Raw genomic sequence first — 21,704 nt, forward strand, 5'->3', positions numbered from 1 at the left:
ACGGCCTTATTATCGCCCACGTCGATATTACCCCCCAACAGGTAGGGCCAGAACTAGTCGGCCAACGCAACGCCAGCAGCCTAGACAAAGGCCTGCAAGGGCTCAACCACCTCCACAGACGGCCACTACATCTGGTTTTTGAAAAGCCCCAGAGAGCAGCAGCCAGATCAACCCATTCCCAGAAACACCAGTAGGAGGTCGAATACAATACTTCCACAACTATTGGACCTCCATCACCACCGACCAGTGGGTGTTATCCATCACAACTCACGGTTACAGACTGGATTTCCTAACTATCCCAAAAGAAAATCCACCACTTCAATCTTGGACAATAAATCAACATTCCATAATTCTTCAAACAGAATTATCCACCCTTCTGAGAGCCAGGGCCATAGAACCAGTTCCTGGGCCTCAAAAGGGCAGAGGATTCTACTCCAGATATTTCCTCATTCCAAAGAAAACAGGAGGCCTTCGTCCCATTCTAGACCTCAGAAATCTCAACAAATTTCTCAAAAAAGAAAAATTCAGAATGGTGTCCCTAGGCACCATTCTACCTCTCCTTCAAAGGGGAGATTGGCTCTGCTCTCTGGATCTTCAAGATGCATATGCTCACATCCCCACCTTTCCTCCTCATCACCAATACCTGCGCTTTCGGGTGCTGGATCAGCACTTTCAATACAGAGTGCTGCCATTTGGCCTTGCATCAGAACCACGAGTATTCACAAAGTGCATGGCTGCAGCAGTGGCACACCTCCACAAGCAGAGAGTGCACGTGTTCCCTTATCTGGACGATTGGCTCATCAAAAGTCAGTCAAAAGAAGGAGCTATCACTTCTCTCAAGCTAACCATCCAAGTGCTTCACTCCTTGGGATTTCTCATCAACTACCAGAAATCCCATCTGTCACCAACTCATCTGATACAGTTCATAGGTGCAGAACTAAACACGGAAATAGCAACAGCTTTTCTTCCAAGAGACCGTGCTCAAACACTTGTCCTGTTGACTCACAAACTTCGCAACCAATTCCAAGTAACAGCTCACCAGTGCCTCATTCTTCTAGGGCACATGGCTTCCACTGTTCATGTAACTCCCATGGCCAGATTGACCATGCGACTCCTGCAATGGACACTCAAAGCTCAGTGGATACAAGCCACTCAACCAATGTCCACTCCTATTCACATAACACCAGAACTCAGATCTGCACTCCTCTGGTGGACATCAATGAACAACCTGCTCAAAGGCCTACCTTTCCAGCAACCAGTTCCGCAGGTGACTTTGACTACAGATGCATCCACCTTAGGGTGGGGAGCACATATTGGTCATCTAAAGACACAGGGCAAGTGGACACAGCTCGAAGCCTCTTTTCAAATAAACTTCCTGGAGCTTCGAGCTATACGCTATGCGCTGCATGCATTCAAGGACTGCCTATCACACAAAACTGTTCTGATCCAAACGGACAACACAGTAGCCATGTGGTACATCAACAAACAAGGAGGGACTGGTTCCTACCTTCTTTGTCAAGAAGCAGCACAGATTTGGGACTGGGCCCTGACACACTCAATTCTTCTAAGGGCCACTTATCTAGCAGGCATCCACAGCACAGTAGCAGATCGCCTCAGTCGTCAGTTCCAACCGCACGAATGGTCCTTGGATCCAGCAATAGCATCCAAGATCTTCCAAAGCTGGGGTCAACCGACGATAGATCTCTTTGCATCCCAGCTCAACTACAAAGTGAACAATTACTGCTCTCTCCTCTGGCAGCAGAACAGCCTACCAAAGGACGCATTTGCTCGCCATTGGAATTCAGGCCTGTTATACGCGTATCCACCGATACCACTCATAACCAAAACGCTAGTGAAACTACAACAAGACAAAGGGACCATGATACTCATAGCCCCATATTGGCCTCGACAAGTATGGTTCCCCACACTGCTAGATCTATCAGTCAGGGATCCAATTCGCCTGGGAGTAGCTCCCAATCTCATAACTCAGGAACAGGGTCAGTTGCGCCATCCCAACCTTCAATCCCTGTCCCTGACAGCATGGATGTTGAAAGCTTGATCTTACAACCTCTCAACCTTCCATCCGCTATATCTCAAGTTCTTATAGCTGCACGTAAACCTTCCACTAGAAAGAATTATTCCTACAAATGGAAACGGTTTACATTGTGGTGCACTCAGAAAGATTTAGATCCTTTCACTTGCCCCACTACCTCACTATTAGATTACCTTTACCATCTCTCAGACTCTGGTCTTAAGACGTCATCTGTAAGAGTACACTTAAGTGCAATCTCAGCTTACCATAATAAGCTGGAAGATGCACCTATCTCCACACAGCCTCTCGTCAGTAAATTCATGAGAGGCCTCACTCACATTAAACCTCCTGTTCATGCCCCAAGCACGCTATGGGACTTGAATGTAGTACTAACCAGGCTTATGCGTTCTCCATTTGAACCCATAAATACCTGTGACCTTAAATACCTAACTTGGAAAACGGTATTTCTCATAGCCATCACATCAGCTAGAAGAGTCAGCGAACTTCAAGCTTTAGTCACATACGAACCTTTTACAAAATTCCTACATGACAGGGTAATCCTCCGTACACACCCAAAATTCCTTCCTAAGATTGTCACGGAATTTCACTTAAACCAATCAATAGTTTTACCTACATTCTTTCCTAGGCCTCATTCCCATCAAGGTGAAAGAGCCTTGCACACTTTGGACTGTAAGCGTGCGTTATCTTTTTATCTAAACCGCACAACGGCCCAAAGGAAATCCACTCAACTGTTTGTTTCCTATGATCCAAACAAACCAGGTAAAGCAGTGGGTAAGCATACTCTGTCAAACTGGCTAGCAGATTGCATACAATTTTGTTATGAAAAAGCAGGCCTTACTCTTCAAGGGCGAGTAAAAGCACATTCAGTAAGAGCAATGTCAACCTCAGTAGGACACCTTCGCTCTGTACCTATTATAGACATTTGCAAAGCAGCAACATGGAGTTCTCTTCACACCTTTGCAGCTCACTACTGTTTAGACAAAGAAGGAAGACAAGATTCAGCATATGGACAATCCGTCTTAAAGAACTTGTTTCCAGTTTAATCCCAACTCCTTCTACATCCAACCTGCTGTGATCTTCGGCTGACTCATTTCATCAACAATACCTCACTGTTGCTTCAGCACAAAATGACTCAGCCTCTAGCTTGCTAATCACCCATATGTGAGGACTAGCATCCTGCTTGTCCTGGGATAAAGCAAAATTGCTTACCTTGTAATAGGTGTTATCCCAGGACAGCAGGATGTAGTCCTCACGAAACCCACCCGCCACCCCGCGGAGTTGGGTCCGATACGTTTTATTATTTTATTTTTTGGCTAACGCTAATTGCTACAAAACAAGACTGAAGGGAGAGACCCCTGTGGCAGGGAATATCATGGCATGCTGGGCATGCTCAGTAGGCACTCCGGTGCCATTCAAAAGTTTCATGGAAACTTTTAAAGAAGTTTTTCCGTACATAGGGCTCCATTACCGATGTCACCGATATGTGAGGACTACATCCTGCTGTCCTGGGATAACACCTATTACAAGGTAAGCAATTTTGCTGACTGCTAGATATGAGGGGAGATTAAGAGAGAGATTGGTGCATTGAGGTGTGAGATTGAGAGACTGTTGGGAATAGGGGATTGAAAATGAGTATGACTGCTGAGAATGGAAGGAAAGAGAGTGATGGATGAGAGGGTGAGGAAGGGAGAAATGTGGAAAGAGGATTTACATTCAGGCAACATCTAACAAGGCATGGATCTGTGCAGTCTGGGTAAACAAGCATCGGGATAACTTGCTTGATGTGGTGGTTACTACCTGTAACCATTAAGCCTTATGTTCACCTTTGATGCAACTCCAACATTACTCTCTGCATCAATGGCAGGGGATGGCAGGAAAATGGAATCAAGCAGTTACCAACAAGAGCCCTGAACCTGGTGGTCGGTGAAACAGATAAGTATGGGAAAATAAGTGTGGGAGCTTGCTGGGCAGACTGGATGGGCCAATTGGTCTTTTTCTGCCGTCATTTCTGTGTTTCTATGGAAAAGTTGAGTGTGTGCGCGCTGGGGAACAGAGGAGGCATGCGATACTGACTGGAGATGGGGAAGATTGAGAGAGAGAGAGAGAGAGATGGTGTGTGACTGCCTGGGTTGATGAGGATTAAGAGAGAGAGAGTGATTGATAGGGTTGAGGGGGGTTGAAATGGTGTGACTACCAGGGATGGGGGAAATTGAGAGAGAAAAGACTGCTGGGGATAGGGGAGTTAGTGTGCCTGCTTGGAAGGGGGAGATTGAAAGAGAGAGTAACTTCTGATGATGGGGAGGGGGTTTGAGAGAGAGAGAGAAAGTTATTACTGGGGAAGGGGGGACAGAGATATAATGATTACCAGGTATTAGGGTTAGAAAGAGTGACTGCTGGGGGTTAGAGGTAGATTGAGAGATACTGCTGTGATGAGGTGGGGATTGAGAGACAGATTGTGGAATATGGGGGCTTTGAGAGAGTGACTTCTAGAGGTTGGAGAGATGAGATGGTGACTGTTGGGGCAGAGGAGAATTGCGGGAGAGTGCTAGAAATGAGAGGGAATTGAGAGCGAGACCGCTAGGGAGGAAGGGACAATTTATATGAATATCCCAGTTTACGACAGGATTGTGGCTCTTAAAATACTTTGGATTAATAAAAAAAAAAATGAAATGGCTTTTCTATTTTAAAAGTTTGCAGATCCCCTGCCTTAGCTTGAGTCTCCCTTCCTCAGTGACAGTGGCCATATTTGTAGTATCTGTGCAGATTTTTCTCTTTTTTTTTTAAAGAAGTGAGGGTGAAACGCACATGTACTTTTTCAACATCCCCGCAGTGCATGCTGCTCCCCCACATTTTGCTGCATGTGCTTGTCACCAGCTTCAGGTTTTTGGTTGCCTTTGGTGGCCTGACAAGTGGAAACCATGCTTTTAGAGTCCCAGTTGTAGGCATCTCAAGGTAGAGTTAATTCTCAAGTGTGTATGGGATAGCACTCATTTTCATTGGTGTCTGTAGTATAAGTGACTGATTTGTTATTGTAGAATTTCTTCTTTTTTTTTTTTATGCTGTTGTGTTTCTCCAAGAAAGTCAATAGTTGATGACATTGGCCCTGTGGTAATAATGATTATGAATGTCTTCATTTTTTACTGTTCAATATTGCCTTTATAAAGGGCAGTAGTTCTTTCTATTTTTAGTTTCTGAACCAGTTTTGTACCATATGTGAGCTACTACATTTAAGAAAATCCCTTCCTGCTTGTAGGATTCTGAACATCACACATTTATTTTGCAGTTCAGTTGGATCTTTTGTCATGTAAGGAATGTGTTCTTGTGATTTAATTATAAGTCTACAAGACTAAACTTGTTCTATTTTTCAGGCATGCACTAGCTTGTTCAGTACTTAAAAGTGACTCATTAAGGTTGATTTTATTTAGTAATGGTATTAGTCAGCAGTAGCATTCAGTAGAAAAGTCAAGGGCCAGAAGTGAAGTCCTATTAATTTTTATCAATACATGCAAGAATATAAGAAGTTACATAGAAACATAGAAATGACGGCAGAAGAAGACCAAATGGCCCATCCAGTCTGCCCAGCAAGCTACGCACTTTATCCATTTTTTTCCCCCTTTTTTCTCTCCCACCTGTTACTATTGGCTTCCAGTACCCTCCAGCCCTAATTCCCCTCCACCCCACCACCAATTTAGAGAGCAGCGCCGTATCTGCATCCAAGTGACATCCAGCTCAATTAGGGGTAGCAACTGCTGTAACAAGCAGGCCACACCCTTACCCACCCCTGTTTTTATTTTTTTGTTTTTTTTTTTGCAGCAGAACAAAACTAACAAAATCACAGTTTTAGACTTCAAAAGGGCGTGGGATGAACACTGTGGATCCATCAAGTCTAGAGGGCGTGAATAAAGAGGAGGCAGCAAAACACTGCACAGAGCGGCAGTAGCCACAGAGGCATTCAAACACTGCACGGAGCGGCAGTAGCCACAGAGGCATTCACGGAGCGGGATGTCAGTGGCCAGTAGTTGGTGTTCCACCTTCACAGAGCGGAAGGATGGAGGGCTATCTCCAAAAAACAAACAAAACAAAAAAATAAAAACAGGGGTGGGTAAGAGTATGGGGTAAGGGTGTGGCCTACTTGTTACAGCGGTTGCTACCCCTAATTGAGCTGGACGTTCACTTGGATGCAGATACGGCGCTGCTCTCTAAATTGGTGGTGGGGTGGAGGGGAATTAGGGCTGGAGGGTACTGGAAGCCAATAGCAACAGGTGGGAGAGAAAAAAAAGGGGAAAAAATGGATAAAGTGCGTAGCTTGCTGGGCAGACTGGATGGGCCATTTGGTCGTCTTCTGCCGTCATTTCTATGTTTCTATGTATATGCAAATTAATACTTCTAGATAATTTAGAATTTGTTTTTCTTAATTTTCTTAACTTGTGCTCATACATTTTGCAACATTTTAACTGGTAATATTGTGTATATAGATATTTTATTTTTATTTCAGAGGATCCATCTGATTCATACCATGGAAGTGATGTAAGTGGGGATGACATTAGCACGTGGTCAGGAGGAACAGATGAGGGTCTGGAACTATCTCAGCGTCTTATAGACCTAGCTGGAATAGAAAAAGACCCTGAAAATGAAGACGTTGTTCTTAATATTAGCACCCGACTGCAAGCAGCTGTGGAGAAACTTCTAGAAACCATCAGTGAAACTAGTAATCAGGTAAGATGTATTCCCTGACTGCAGAAATATTTGGATTTGGATTTTAGATTTGGTTACTCACGTTTCCAAACCCAAACTGAAGAAGAGTTACAATTGGGTGCAGTAGATAGCTTCCTGCCCCAGAGAATTTACAATCTAACGGCCTTGTTTAATAAGCTTTTTTCCCATAGACGCAGAATGGAGAAAAAGCCTTAGTAAATCAGGCCCTAAGTTTGCATATGAGGCGGTGGAGGGTAAAATGGTTTGCCCAATGTCACAAGGGAAGTCAGGGTTCAAATCACATTTCAATGGAAGAAGCAGGATTTGAACTCTAAGTTCTCTGGTTGACAGCCTGCTGTTCTAACGACTATGCTGCTTCTCCACACAGGAATACTTATTTTAACCATGAAGGTCGGTATAGAAAAAATGTTAAATAAATAAATAAATAAATATTTCTGTGTATATTATAATGTGGATTTTTGGAGCTTACTAAATGTGCTGTAAATTGAAGTGGGAGAGTTTCCTTGATTGTTTAGATCACAGTCCACTGAGCAGTTATTAATGGGCAGTTTGTATAATGACTCAGTCCTTCAGGCATGGCTCTGCAGTAGCATGTGGTGATGTTCATTCATACAATCAAAGCCATTTGTTTATGTACTATATGGTAGAATCTTATTTCTGACACTATTGGCCTATCTGTTGGTGTACAATGTATAGGAAAGCATAGGCAAGCATAAGCACCTGAACAAATTATTTTAACTTTTCATATAATATTTAAAATAACCAGTTGCTGCTATTTAGAAAGCATCACAATTTATACAGGTTTGTGTCCATGTACTAGTGAAATGGTCAGGAGCCAGTGAGTAATTAGTTATAGTACCTTAAAGTGTTTGAAAATGTGATGCCTTATCACCAAATAGAATAGTGTTACAGTAACATAGCAATAAAGCAAAATTCTAATTTAAATGGTCAGAAAATGAAGTTGAAACTAAAAATGGGTGACATGCTTGCCTTCTGTCTTTCTCTTTTATAGTATGGGTTGTCCTTCCACTTGCAGTGGAATTTTTCACAAGTAGAAGGCATTGCTGCTTTTATTTCAAGGATAAGATGCTTTGAAGTTAACTGCAAATATATCTACCTCTTACTGATTCTTTTTTGGATTAACTTGGGTTAAAAAAATTTCCATTGAAGGTGTGCATTGTTATACAGTACATTTCCTTTCAATTTTAATTCCCTGAAATTTGAATATATTTGTATATTGTGCTGCCAGAAATTCATCTGCAGCTCTTCATATTGTTGTCTTCTTTAAAACTGTCTTTTCCCAAATAGTACAGTCCAACTGACCCAATATCCTTGGCAGTTTGTTAAACCATGTATTAGGTCAGAGAACAGTTGGAGAGAAAAGGAGGAACTCTTTAAAACAAAAAACAACAACAAAAACAAACAAACAACAATCCTCTTCCCTTAAGTATATGATAGCAGACTTTTCTTTTACGGCATAACCATTTAATAGTATGGAGAATCACTTTCAGGAAGCAGTCTTTTTTTATTATAAGGTACACACTACTAGAGTATATTTTCAGAACACTGCTTCAGTAGCAGTGCTGATGGGAATGCAGAAGTATTTAGCTACGGAGATTGTATGCTGATTAGAATGTACATGGCTTAGAGCAAGACTGTTTTAAACTTATATTTTATTTCTTGTGCAAATATAATGATGTAATGATCATATACCTAAATAATTCCAAAAGGATATTAGAATTATATTTTGTGCATATGGGCTGTAGGATTAAGGTTGTTGGAAGCAGATTGTTAGTTACTTGAAATCAGAAGATGGAAACATTTCTATTTTGCCAGCAGGGAGACAAACACTTGTTTTGCAGCATTGTCCATCCATGACTGATGGGGATTCTCCAAGGACAAGCAGGATGGTAGCCCTCACACATGGGTGACATCATTGGATGGAGCCCTGCAAGGAACTTTGATCTCAAAAAATCTAGAATTTTCAAGCGTGCCCTACTGAATATGTGCAGCTGTAGTCATCACCCTGCCCCCTATGCAGAGTCCCTTAGTCTCTTTTTTTTCTACAGAGCTGGGTGTCACGGAATTCAGCTTTGCTCTCTCCTCACAGTTTTTAAGTGATTTTTTTTCTAGAGTTCCAGCTGTTTTCTCTCCTTTACATTATGGTAGTTTATTTCTTTTTCTTTTTTTCTTCTGCCAGCCTCATGGTGGGCCATAGTCGCTGTGCAGTCTGGCGGAGTCTATTTCTATCCCTTATTTTGAACCTTTGTCAGGTGCCAGCAGGACTGACTGAATGCAGTCCATGGATGATCCATGTAGGCCGCTCAGCCTGATAACTCACCTGAGTTCTACCTGGGCAGGAGTTCCATGTTGTTTCACCGATTGATCGGCATCGATGGAGGTTCAGACAGTGAAGAGATTGAGGATCACACCGTTCCTGTGTGTGTGTGTGTGTGTGTGGGGGGGGGAGCTTATCCTCCCCACAATCAAAGGAACTGACCTAGGACTTCATTCCTTGTCGAACCCTAAGGGGAGTAGATACCAGGAGGATAGTGTCGGGAGTCTCCTCCTTCCTCTGAAGAGGATTATATTTTTCGACCCCTCCCGTGTCACAAACCCCCTTTGTGGGGAAGCCCTTGGGACTCCGTCCCTTGCAGGTTTATTGCCGAAGCAGAGCTTCGATTCTTTGAATCGGTGTATCTCCTTGGATGCCAAGGCCCGAAGATTACAGCAACGGTCATTGGACCGTGTTTGCTGGGGTCCCCTCTGTTGATTACCTAGGTGGCCTTTCCCATCTAAGGTTGGTTGCCAGTGACAGATTGGTCGCTTCTGAAACTCAGCGATCAATGATTGTGACTCAGCTTTCAATTGGAGAATTGTTCCTGTTCCTTTCCTGTCCCTTCAGGAAAGGGAGAGTTGACTAAGTTCCAGGGCAACCCTTGTGGGTTCCCCTCTGGACACTGGGTTGTCCTTTTTTTCTCCGTTTCCCGGAGAAGGGGTGTCACTGCTTCTGACTGGTGGTCGCTCTCGGTTTCTCGCGAGATCTGAGAGCTGGTAGCATTCTCTTTAGGTCGTTCTAAGACACAGGTCTGTTTTGTGAGGGAGCCATTCCAGAGTAGCTCCTCAGTGAACATTGAGGGTTTTTCCCACCCAGAAGTCACCTTAGATACCTGCTGAGCTCGATGGGCGTTTTTGAATAAGGACCACTACTGTCAGTCATTCTTGCCTGCGGCACCCTACCTCCATTATGAGGGTTCTGTTCCATCTAATTGGTGAGTATGCCTTTCAACTTATTGCCATATCCGTGGCTGAGGGAGATGGGGGACGAGGGACCCCACAACATAGGTGCTGCTCTTTGGTTGCAGTGGCTTGCAAGTTATACTTTCCCATTTTAGAAATAAACCTATCTGTGGACAGAGGAATCCTGGTTCATACAACGATTGTACCATTTACTGGAATGTGAGTTTCTTTGGGGGAAGTATATGCAATCATGGCTGAGGTAGTAATACCTAATCCTGGTTCGAGTCAGTCTTTTCCGAGATTGTCCTGACCTTGCCCTGGTACCCTTAGGGTTTCCAGGTTCATGGAGTAATCCTAATTGGCAGGGGTTTGCAAACCGCACCCCTGCTTCCTATCTATTAGTAGAGTGTTTCTGGATTTCTTTCCTGGGGAATTCACTCTCAGTTTCAGCTGTTTCAAGCAGGCTGAGGACTCTATCTCAGTGGGTAACTCCCTACTAGAATCAGCAGTAAGTTATTCGCTAAGAGTTGAGAGATATATATATATACAACCAAACAATTTGTGCTTACTCCTGTAATCCAGTGATCTGCCTCCTTGTGTTCTTCACTCCTTCCAACTTCCAGTTGGAATTTCAGGGGTAAAGGAGTAAAAGCTTAGGCATTCGTGGTATATCTTAGTGTATACCTGCAGGGACAGTACTCCACTTTTTCCCTATTTCACCAAGCTCTGGCCAATATTGCCTTTTGCTTTTCTCACTTCACTAGGTTGCCCAATGTGCCTTCCTTCTCACCTGACCTCTCCTGTAGACAGAATGGATAGCCTTGCCCTTGACAGGCTGCAGAGTGGGTGAGCTTCAGGCCTAACTTATCTCCTTGCTCAGGGTTTGGGGCTTGCGATCCCATTCAGGTATTGCCTTTCATCCCCTGAAACTCCTGATGCTGTCCTGCATGGTCAGCTGTGTCTTGTGCTTTGGCACATAGGGTCTGTTACAGAACCTGCTGTTTTTGGTGATTATTAAAAACATAAGAAATTGCCATGCTGGGTCAGACCAAGAGTCCATCAAGCCCAGCATCCTGTTTCCAACAGAGGCCAAATCAGGCCACAAGAACATGGCAATTACCCAAACACTAAGAAGATTCCATGCTACTGATACAATTAATAGCAATGGCTATTCCCTAAGTAAACTTGATTAATAATAGTTAATGGACTTCTCCTCCAAGAACTTATCCAAACCTTTTTTGAACCCAGCTACACTAACTGCACTAACCATATCCTCTGGCTTTATTGTGCGTTGAGTGAAAAATAATTTTCTCCGATTAGTTTTAAATGTGCTACTTGCTAACTTCATGGAATGCCCCTAGTCCTTCTATTATTTGAAAGTGTAAATAACCGATTCACATCTACTCATTAATCTACTGATTATTCTTCCAAGCATTACTTGGGTTTTTCTGCCCATTGTGCCTATCATCCAAACATGGGCGCACTTGTGCAGAGGCATTCTGTCCTTCAGATGCCAGTGGACCACAGTTTCTTTCTGGGGAGCTTTCGGTCCACAGTTGGTTTTTCGGTTGGCTTGTAAAACCGAAGGTAACTGTGTGGTCTTTGTCCAAGAGTTCTTCTCTTGTTTACCATCACTAGACTTTTCCTGTATCCAGGAAGTTTTAGTTTCACTGTCATTGTCAGGATTTACTGATCCAAAAACCCTGCTTCTAGTGTTTTCCGTGATGCGAAGTATGTTTCTTGCTGGCACTCTCATCACTCTCCTGCCTTAGGCACCCGTGCTATGCACGGGTGTTTTGTTCAGTCGTTTCTATATTTTTTTTCTTTGTAGAACCCAACTCTTTTCCCACCTGGACCCCTTGTGGGTCGGCTGCTTCATGGGCAAAAGGGGGAGAGGTGGTGCTTTCAGCATTGTGCGGTTTCCCTCTTTGTCCTGCTCAAACAGCCTATATATAGCTTGGGAATCATCCATGTGTGAGGACTATCATCCTGCTTCTTCTTGGAGAAAGCAGAGTTGCTTACTTGTAACATGTGTTCTCCAAGGACATCAGGATGTTAGTCCCCCATAAACCCAACCGCCTCCCCTGGGAGTTGGTTTCTCCATGCATTAGCTAAATCATGGACCGAGGGATTCTGCCTAGGAGGCAGGTGATGACTATAGCTGCACATGCTCAGTAGGGCATGTTTGAAAGTTCTAGATTCTTTGAGGTCAAAGTTCAATGCCAGGCTCCATCCAGAGCACCCTCCTTTCGATGCTTTTCTGTCCCCTGTGGTTGTTGCCCTAAAGAAGACCCTGATTTATTCATGACCTATCCTCCCACATGGCGTCTCTCTTAACAATTGTGCTCCTATCGAAGATTGCACAGTATAGTACGCCTCCTTCACAATATAATAGTGCTCCTTAGATAATGCGGCAAGGGCACACTGATAGCCAAGGTAGATAGTGACTCAGCTTTATGGTTGTTGCAGGTTCTCCCCAACAGCTACTATTTTTCCATTTTTTGTAGGGGGTCTTTCATCATAGTAAATGTAAGTCAGTGGGCTGTTCTTACATTGAGTTTGTTAAATGCATTGGTACCAGGAAAGGAGGCCAAATCAAAGTTCATTCTTCACTACTTGGATGTGTTTTGTTCATTTGGAAGAGAGGCACTGCTGAATGTGAATGTTGGTTTCACTCCTTTTGCAAATTATTATATCACTTCGGTATCCATTTGGCCAATGATAAATTGGATGACCCCATGGTTACCATCACCTTCCTAGCATTGAGTTGGGCTCCTTACTCCTGGTATCAAGGAGGCTTTTGCACTACACAAAGCAAACAAGTCACCTTGCACACCTTCACTCACAGTGCATGTCATATCCATGCGAAGGGTGCTCTATTTATTTAAAAAAAGTGTATTACCTGCCTGCCTTCTATAATGTTCACGGCAGGGTACAGATTGACATACATGATAATAAAAACACCAAAAAGTGTAAAAAAAAAAAAAAAAATGGCCAGCATATCCCCCAGCCTTTCTTTCCAACCTCTCTCCTGTTTTGTTTTGTTTTGGGTTTTTTTTGTCTCCAGCCTCAGTCTCGCTTTCCTATTCCAGTGCTGGCAGCAGAGTTGTTCAGCAGCAAACACAGAAGCTGAATTGTGCCTAAATATTGAATGCTGGAGCAGTAAAATCACTCCAGAGTACTTCAGCAATTTTATAACACTGTTGTCCAAGTGCAGACTTTAATAGCTGTAACTGATGCTGTTGTACACTTATCCACAAACCTCTTCTTTTGCCACTCTTCAGTGTCTTTATAAGTGACATTATGGAAAAGCTTGAAAGGAACGTGCTTATTTGCAGATGCATGAAAATCTGCATCACAATAGACATGCCAAAGGGGATAGATAAGATAAAAATGATTTCAGAAAACTGAAAGAATGGTCAAAAGCTTAGTGAGCATGATTTATTAAAAAAAAAAAAAAAAAGCAAAAAAAAAAACCCCAATACAAAATACATTTGGGGTGCAGAAATCCAAAAGCCAGATATTATTTTGATGGGAAAAAAATAGCAGTTACCAAATAAGAGAGATACATGGTGGTAGCTGTGGGGAAAATTCCAGAGTCATCTTCAGGTAGCCAGTCAATGTGACAAAACATTTGGGAAAGCCTATTGTCTACTTGACTCCATAAAGAGATGCATCACTAGTAGAAAAAGGGAAGAAATATCTCTTTACAGGTCTCTGGTGAAATCCCACCTTGTGTAAAGTATTCAGTTCTGGTGCCTACATCTTCAAAAGGACATTAATAAGTTAGTGGCAACTCAATGATTTTGAAAGGTAAATCTCCTGTTCTGCAAGCCATAAGTAGAGAAAAACTTAAGAAGCTAAAGTGTTGTAGAAGAAAGACAAAAGAAGGGATATAATAACACATTTACATAACTAACATGCTTTCAAAAAGTACCAGAGGATAGCATTTTGCATAGCTTGAAAAGCTCAGGCACAACAGAGTAATCATATGAAACTGAAGGGAAAGAAGCTCAAAAGATGTGAGAACATGCTTTTCACTGAGAGGCTAGTGGACACATGGAACACACTTTCAGTGGAAATGATAGGAGTAAGAATTGTTACAGAATCCAAACATACATGTTCTGAAAGCCATATTTTCATAGGGAAATTGAGAGAATGTAGGCAGTTCAGAAAAGGGCTAATAAATCGATCCAGAGCCTACAACACAAATCCTACAAAGAAAAGCTTAAAATGTGCTCACTTGAGGAAAGGATGGATGGGGGGGAGCATGATAGAAATGTTCAAATATTGGACAGGCTTCAGTAAAGTTTGGGAAGGTGGAATCTTTCATAAAAAAGGAAATTCAAGGACAAAGGATAATGTGAAATTGCAAGGAGGAAGTTCAGAGGAATCAGAATATTTTCCGTCAATAAGCAAGCTGAATTAACCTTGTTGAGTGGATGATGTCATCTGGGCGGCACTAGACGGAAAGTGCCTCTGAAAGCTAAGGCATTTGCACTACTGGGCATGCTCGGGCCTTCCTGCACTAACCAGCCTTCCAGAAGTCTCCTCAGTCTTTTTTCATCCACACTTTGCTTAGCTGTGGATCATCGTCTCTCTTTTACACCTCAGTTTTCTCATCAATTTTTCTCTTCTTAATCACTAACACAAAAATCACTTTTATGTGTTACCATAGCTCAAAAGAAGACAAGAGGTTTTAACTATTTTAGCTCTGGCCACATTATGTCGATAACCAACAGCCATCTCTGCTTAGGCCCAGAGCATGATCAGGCCAATTGCAGAGACTACAGCAGGATGTTCCACGGGCACAAAAGCAGAGAGCAGAAAAAATTGCTCGGATGCAAGCTGAGGAAACTCCAGCCCGACGTTCTGCTTTCCCATCATCTCTTGAGGAGGTAAGGGAGCCTTTGCGGTCAGTCCATTCTTCTCCGGGTAGGGCTTAACACCAACAAGAGCCAAAGCGTCTTCCCACCTCGGCGGGATCGAGACTGGGGACAGCTGCAGCCCTCATGGCTCCGCGCCCTTCACCGCCTCTCCAAAATGCACCGGCATCGAAGTCGAGCCATACACACGCGAAACAGACTGTAGTGCATACCGCGCAGAAAGAAGTTCACCAGATGGACAGACAGCTCGGAAGATGAAGTCCACGGCACATGAAACTTCTATGGTGCACACAGTGCAGAAGGTCCCTGCAATGCACATGGCAGAGAAAGATACACAGCGCAAGCAACACAGAAAATTCCTATGGCACGCACAGATTACACGGCATGTATGACCCACACAGTATACTTAACACACATGGTGCAGAGTCCACACTAGACAGAGCACTTGGAGCATCAAAGATGGAGCACTTGTTTCACAAGACACAAAAGACACACAAGAAGCAGGAGGAAGCTTCTTACAGTTTCTTTCTTTGATGGCCATTTTTCCACATCTATTTTTAGAAAACAAGCAGATAAAAACATGCTGTTTATGTATAGCAGCTGCCACCCCCACCACTTGCAGGACAATATTCCTGTTGGCCAATTTTTTCGTTTATGCTGGTTATGCTCTACTCGTGCTGAAAACATCATTCAAGCACTAACCAGGTCACAAAATTTATATCGAGGCTATCCAACTAAAACTATTCAGAGTTTTCAACCATGCACTCAATGTCAATCGTGACCTACTGTTTGTCAAACCCCTACCACCCACAGAAGATGTAGTTACTTGTGTAATGCCTTATTCCCCAGCCAGCTGACACATTTGTGCCATCATTCATTGCAGTTGATCTTGCCTACAGCCACATGTTTTGCCTTTAAGAGGGATCGAAACCTCTTCCCTTTCCCCTCCCCCCTTCTTCCCTTCCCATCCCTGCCTCTTTCCTTCTTTTTCCCTCCCCCTCTCCCTGTCCCCTTCCTGCCTTCCCCTTTGTTTCCCTCACCCCTGATCCCATCTCCTTCCATCTCCCCTTTTTTCCTTTTTTCTTTCTCTTTTTCTGCTGCTCCTTATTTGCCTGCTAACCCCCCTTTGCTGATTTCATTTTTTTGCATTGTTCTTTGAACCTCCCCTTGGTCTTACTCATGCAGCTGGTTGTCCCTTTGAAAGGAATTCCCAGCCTGACATCAGTTTTTTGAGAGGTCCCATTGAACGTCTGCAAGCTCCTGTCACTTATCCCGTTACCTCTGTTCTAAAAGGAATTCCCAGGCTTACATCAGTCTTTTGGGCGGTCCTTTTGAACGTTTGACAGTTTCTGTTAGTTCTCACTCGACCTTTACTTTTGTGCCATTTGCTGTATTTTTTAAACCAGCACTTTTGTGCTCCTGACTTTTTGCAAGCTTTGTCAGCGTTTCCCTTACCCATTTGTAAACTGTGGTAGGTTTTCAATGTCTATGTGCTTCAGCCATCTTTTTCATTTTTCATTTATCATGTCTTTATTGTTAGTAACTTTCTTTCTTTCTTTCTTTAATAAAATCTACTAAGAAAAAAACTTTTTCAGTAAGAAATGTTTTTAACTTTTTTGACAATTATATGCCCTAACTTGTTTTGGCTGTGTGCTGGCTTTTATCCTGCTTTTTTTTTGTCTTCTAACTGGCGACTTGGTGCTGACGGTTTTTGTTTTTGTATCCCCTTTGGGTTTGTCTTGCACAGTTCTTCTTACTCTTTATTTTTACCTGACTTAATTTTTTATATATTCTCAGCCAATTACTATGGTAGATTTGTCGCTCCCCCCTTTTTTCACATACTTCTTCTTACACTATTCCCTTGACCCACGTCTTGGTGTCTGATGCTGTGGCTTAGAATAAGAATTGGAAATTTTTTCATTGGATTGAAAATGTTTTGAAAGGATACTACAAGATTCATTTGTTTGTTCCAACATTTTATTCGTACATTAATTATATATCTCTTTATACCCATGAGTGCCCTTAGAAACTAATTTTGAAACCATTATATAAAACTTTATATTTTTCATGAATGCCATTTGTTGATTGCTAAAGGGGCTATTGCTGGGCAGACTAGATAGACCATTTGATTTTTATCTTCTATCATTACTATGTTGCAACTGATGAAGCCATCTATAGAGCTGTTGAAGATAGCTTCTCAGGTTTCTAACATAGAAATTAGTATTTCTTGTAGCAATAACCTTGGCCAGAAGAGTTGGCAAACTTCAAGCTTTAGTTCATTATCCTCTTTATGTACAGATTTTCCACAATAGAGTGGTGCTGTGCACCCACTCAAAGATTTTACCAAAGGTTGTCTCAGCTTTCCATGTTACGCAAGCCATCATACTACCCACGTTCTTCCCGAGGCCACATGCATATGAAGGTGAGAAAGCTCTTCATAACTTAGACTGTTAAGAGCTTTGACTTACTACAAAAGAAAAACACAGCCTCGTCATCAAGCTTCCCAACTATTCATCTCTTATGATCCAACAGATTAGGCATAGCAGTGGCCAAATATACATAGTACAAGGGGAGAAGTTGGAGAAGGTTTCGCTTTTACCTCATGCCTATTGCCTGCAGTTATTTGATCCTTTGAAGTTTTCTCATGCCTCACACAAAACGTAAGGACCCAAAAAGCAAGAGGCGAGGCGATCTATGAAAGTCGTAATGGTGTCAACAAACAAGATAGACCTTTAAGCAGACCGATGTATGAACGTTGTATGTTCGTATCTTGAACAAGCCAGTTCCTGAGGCAGCCACTTGAGAAGTGGCGAAACTCGGCCTGAGTCGGGCATTTTTTTAGGTCTCCACTACAATAAACATTTTTAAAGGACATCCGGCATATATCTTGTTTGTTGACACCATCACACAAAACTTAAGGCCAGGCTTCATGAAAGCCTGACGGTTTCGGAAAGCTTGGATCTAAAACAACCTTCTATAGAGTCCTTTTTCGCATCAACGCGAGGGCCGCAGAGGGAGGAGACGTGGAGCGAGCGTCTTCCCCTAAGGCCGATGAGATCTCGCTTAGTCCTGGCGCGCCAGAGACTCCGTCCCCACCCCAGTGTTTGAGAACAGCATGTGAGATTCTTGGTGTAGTTCTCCTGGCCAGCCCCCAAGAGCCTAGAGCTCAATAGGAGAGCAGCTCGGGAGCTTTAAGAGAAGGAGATCAAAAGTTTTCACCAGATGGAGAGAACTTGGGGTCCCAGACTGGAACTTATTTACCTTCAATGACGGAGAACATCAGACCCGCTGCTCAAGCGCTGGATTATTCTCGGGCACTGACACTGAAGCCACGAGACGGGGTGTGTTATTACCAGTATCAGGTACTTTTCTGGTTAAATCAGCCAAAATAATGATAGAATCGATTTTGGTAGCTTTAGCCTCGATTGAAACAGCTATTGTTAATTTATCTAGATCTTACCTATATACGAATAAACGCTGCATGAATAATGAAGAGAGGATTACCGCCCAAGAAAAGAAAATGCAAGTTGTGGAAGAAAAAATAAAAGTGGTTGAAAAACACCAGCAGAACTTGATACAACTAGAAAATATTCAAAGTAAAATAATTGAGAATATAGAAAACTCGCTACGAAGTTTGAATATAAGGGTGCTAAATTTTCCTATTATACGACAGATCTCAGCAGAAGATCTGTTTAAGAATTATTTGATTGAGATTCTAAAAATTTCGCCTGAAGCTATTCCCTTAATAACAAAGGCGTATTACCTACCTCAGAAGCCTATGGAGAATTTACAAGGAAATGTGGAAAACCAGCACCAATTAAATATTACAGATTTGTTGGAACTTTCGCAGGAAGACGAAGTTACTAGAAGAAGAGTACTTCTAGTCACTTTTGCATTCCTTAGTGAAAAAAATAATATACTTAGGATGTTCTTTCGCAATAGATCAGTGTAATTCTATGGTCAAAAATTATGGTTGTACCCAGATATCACTAGGGTTACACAAGAAAGAAGAAAGAAATCCTTAAATATGAGAAATGAAGCTCTGACAATATGTTCTAAGTATATTCTGTGTTATCCATGTAAATGCTTTGTGAGGTTTCAAGATTCTGCCTATCAGGACGATACAGTACAGTGCGCTCCGGTGGAGCGCACTGTTAACCCGCAATTGGACGCACGTTTTGGACACGCTAGCTTTACCCCTTATTCAGTAAGGGGTAATTGTGCGTCCAAAACGTGCATCCACCCCCCCCCCCCCCCCCCGAACCTAATAGCACCCGCAACATGCAAATGCATGTTGATGGCCCTATTAGGTATTCCCGCACGATTCAGAAAGCAAAATGTGCAGCCAGGCCGCACATTTTGCTTTCAGAAATTAGCACCTACCCAAAGGTAGGCGCTAATTCCTGCCGGCACTGGGAAAGTGCACAGAAAAGCAGTAAAAACTGCTTTTCTGTGCACCCTCTGACTTAATATCATGGCGATATTAAATCGGAGGTCCCGAAAGTTAATAAAAAAAAAAATTTTTGAAATGGCTCACGGGTTGAAAACCGGATGCTCAATTTTGCCGGCGTCCAGTTTCCGAACCCGTGGCTGTCAACAGGCTCAAGAACAGACGCCAGCAAAATTGAGCATCGGCTGTCAAACCCGCTGACAGCCACGAAAAGAGGCACTAGGGATGCGCTAGTGTCCCTAGCGCCTCTTTTTACCGCCGGCCCTAATTTAAATAAATTAACTTACTGTATCGCGCACACAAGAGAGTGGCCTGTGCGCGCGCTGGGAGAGCGGGCGCTCGCCCACTCTCCCGCGATTTTTACTGTATTGGCCCGTATGTGTTTTTTGAACCGTCACAGCTACGATTTTTTATAGACTCACACCCTAAGTGTCAAAATGAGTGCAGATAGGCAAGAAATAGGCTATCTCAGTTTTTTCCTTTTGCTTTTTTCCTGTTATTCGCTCAAAGTATTATTGAATCCACCCCCCCCCAAGATTTCCTATAATAATAATAGGAGTATAATATAATATTACGTTTGTGAGTTGTAGAGGAGGATGTTTGTATTAGGTTATATTTTTCTTATTATACTGCCTATTTCTCTCACAAATAATTGTTTGTGTAAAATAAGTGAAATGCAATAAAAAAAAAAAAATAGAAAAAAATATATATATACATAGTCCAACTGGCTAGCAGACTGCTTTGAGCACTGCTATAAGTTAGTAGGCATTCACATTATAGACTCCATCAAGGCTCATCAAGTCAGAGCCATGCCTGGATCGGTAGCTCATCTATGAGTCATACCTCTTAAGACATTTGCAAAGTTGCATCATGGTTGTCAGTTCACATTTCTGTGTCTCATTACTCTCTGGACAGTCTCTCAAAGACAGACAGTAAATTTGGACAAGCAATTTTGCATAGCCTCTTCACCCAGTAGTCCACTCTCCACAGTGGGGACAGAGGTTGCTTATTAAGTAAATGCTCTGTCGCAACCCTCAGCTTGGGACTTCCCCATGTTATGGATAATTTAGACCTGCTTATTGACGAAAAAGCAAATTTGCTTACTATAAATGGAGTTGATAACAGGATGACTTAGCTATACTAAAGACCCGCCCGTCTCGCTGGAGAGTTGACTACCTAGCTAGACTTAAATTTTAAATCAAATAAGAAGGAGCCATGAGGCAACGCCCGAGCAGGAAAGCTTTCAGTACTTCATAAGCATATATTTCGTAATTTTTCAGGAATTAGTTTACTAGTTTGTGAACTCTGTAAAAGCTTCCAAAAGAATGAATGCAAATGGCATAAATATTACATTGCTGCTGCTGAATTACATTTCGGTAAACTGAAGAAATGTGGGATTAAGTTAATTATCCAAAGTCACAAGAATTCTCTTGACTGATAGAACACAGTTGTGCTCCCTTATCACTCATATGTTTCCTTTCATGGATATATACCTTGATTCTTCTAAAGCATGATTACACTCTAGTTATAGCTTGGAGAAGAGAAGGCTGAGGGGAGATATGATAGAGTTCTATAAAATCATGAGAGGTCTAGAACAGATAAATGTGAATTGGTTATTTACCCTTTTGAATAATAGAAGGACTAGGGGGCACTCCATGAAGTTAGCATGTAGCACATTTAAAACTAATCAGAGAAAATTCTTTTTCACTCAAAGCACAAGTAAGCTCTGGAATTTGTTGCCAGAGGATGTGGTTAGTGCAGTTTGTGTAGCTGGTTTTAAAAAAAGGTTTGGATAAGTTATTGGAGGAGAAGTCCATTAACTGCTATTAATCAAGTTGACTTAGGAAAATAGCCACTGCTATTACTGGCATTAGAAGCATGGGATCTATTTAATGTTTTGGTTACTTGCCAGGTATTTGTAACCTAGCTTGGCCACTGTTGGAAACAGGATGCTGGGCTTGATGGTTCCTTGGTCTAACCCAATATGGCAGCAACTTATGTTTTTATGTAAATCGGGGTGGGAAACCTTTTATAGATGATGAACCACATTAGCAGTCAGATGATTCCAAGTGGGAACAGAAGAGTGAGCGAGAGCAATAGGCAGGAGCTCCTACCACACTTGATTGCTTTCCAGCTTCTTGCCATAGGCCAGGTGACATTGACAATAGGACGCTGTGATCCTTGGGCTGGAGCTTCTCCACCCCTGTTATAGATTTTTGCTATCTTCTTTTCTTGTATGTAATAGTTTGTTTAAAAACATCTGCCTACCAGATGGTAATATTGTCCTCACTGTTTAGATTTACTGATTATTTAATGTGTGTAGATTTGGTAGAAGAAATCAAAATAGTATTTGCTTTTC

The 21,704-nt window shown here is 42.4% G+C and overlaps 1 protein-coding gene across 5 annotated transcripts in view; it reads left to right on the forward strand.

The window, feature by feature from the left end:
- Nucleotides 1-21,704, forward strand: part of AKAP9 (A-kinase anchoring protein 9) — a 687,299-nt gene that overhangs the window by 296,707 nt on the left and 368,888 nt on the right. For all 5 annotated transcript variants that reach the window (XM_029588843.1, XM_029588844.1, XM_029588845.1 and 2 more), the window contains one exon: nucleotides 6,549-6,769. In XM_029588843.1, the coding sequence (XP_029444703.1) occupies nucleotides 6,549-6,769 (221 nt within the window). The remainder of the gene's footprint in view (nucleotides 1-6,548; nucleotides 6,770-21,704) is intronic.

This window comes from Rhinatrema bivittatum, chromosome 2 (assembly GCF_901001135.1).
Source record: "Rhinatrema bivittatum chromosome 2, aRhiBiv1.1, whole genome shotgun sequence".
NCBI lineage: Eukaryota > Metazoa > Chordata > Amphibia > Gymnophiona > Rhinatrematidae > Rhinatrema > Rhinatrema bivittatum.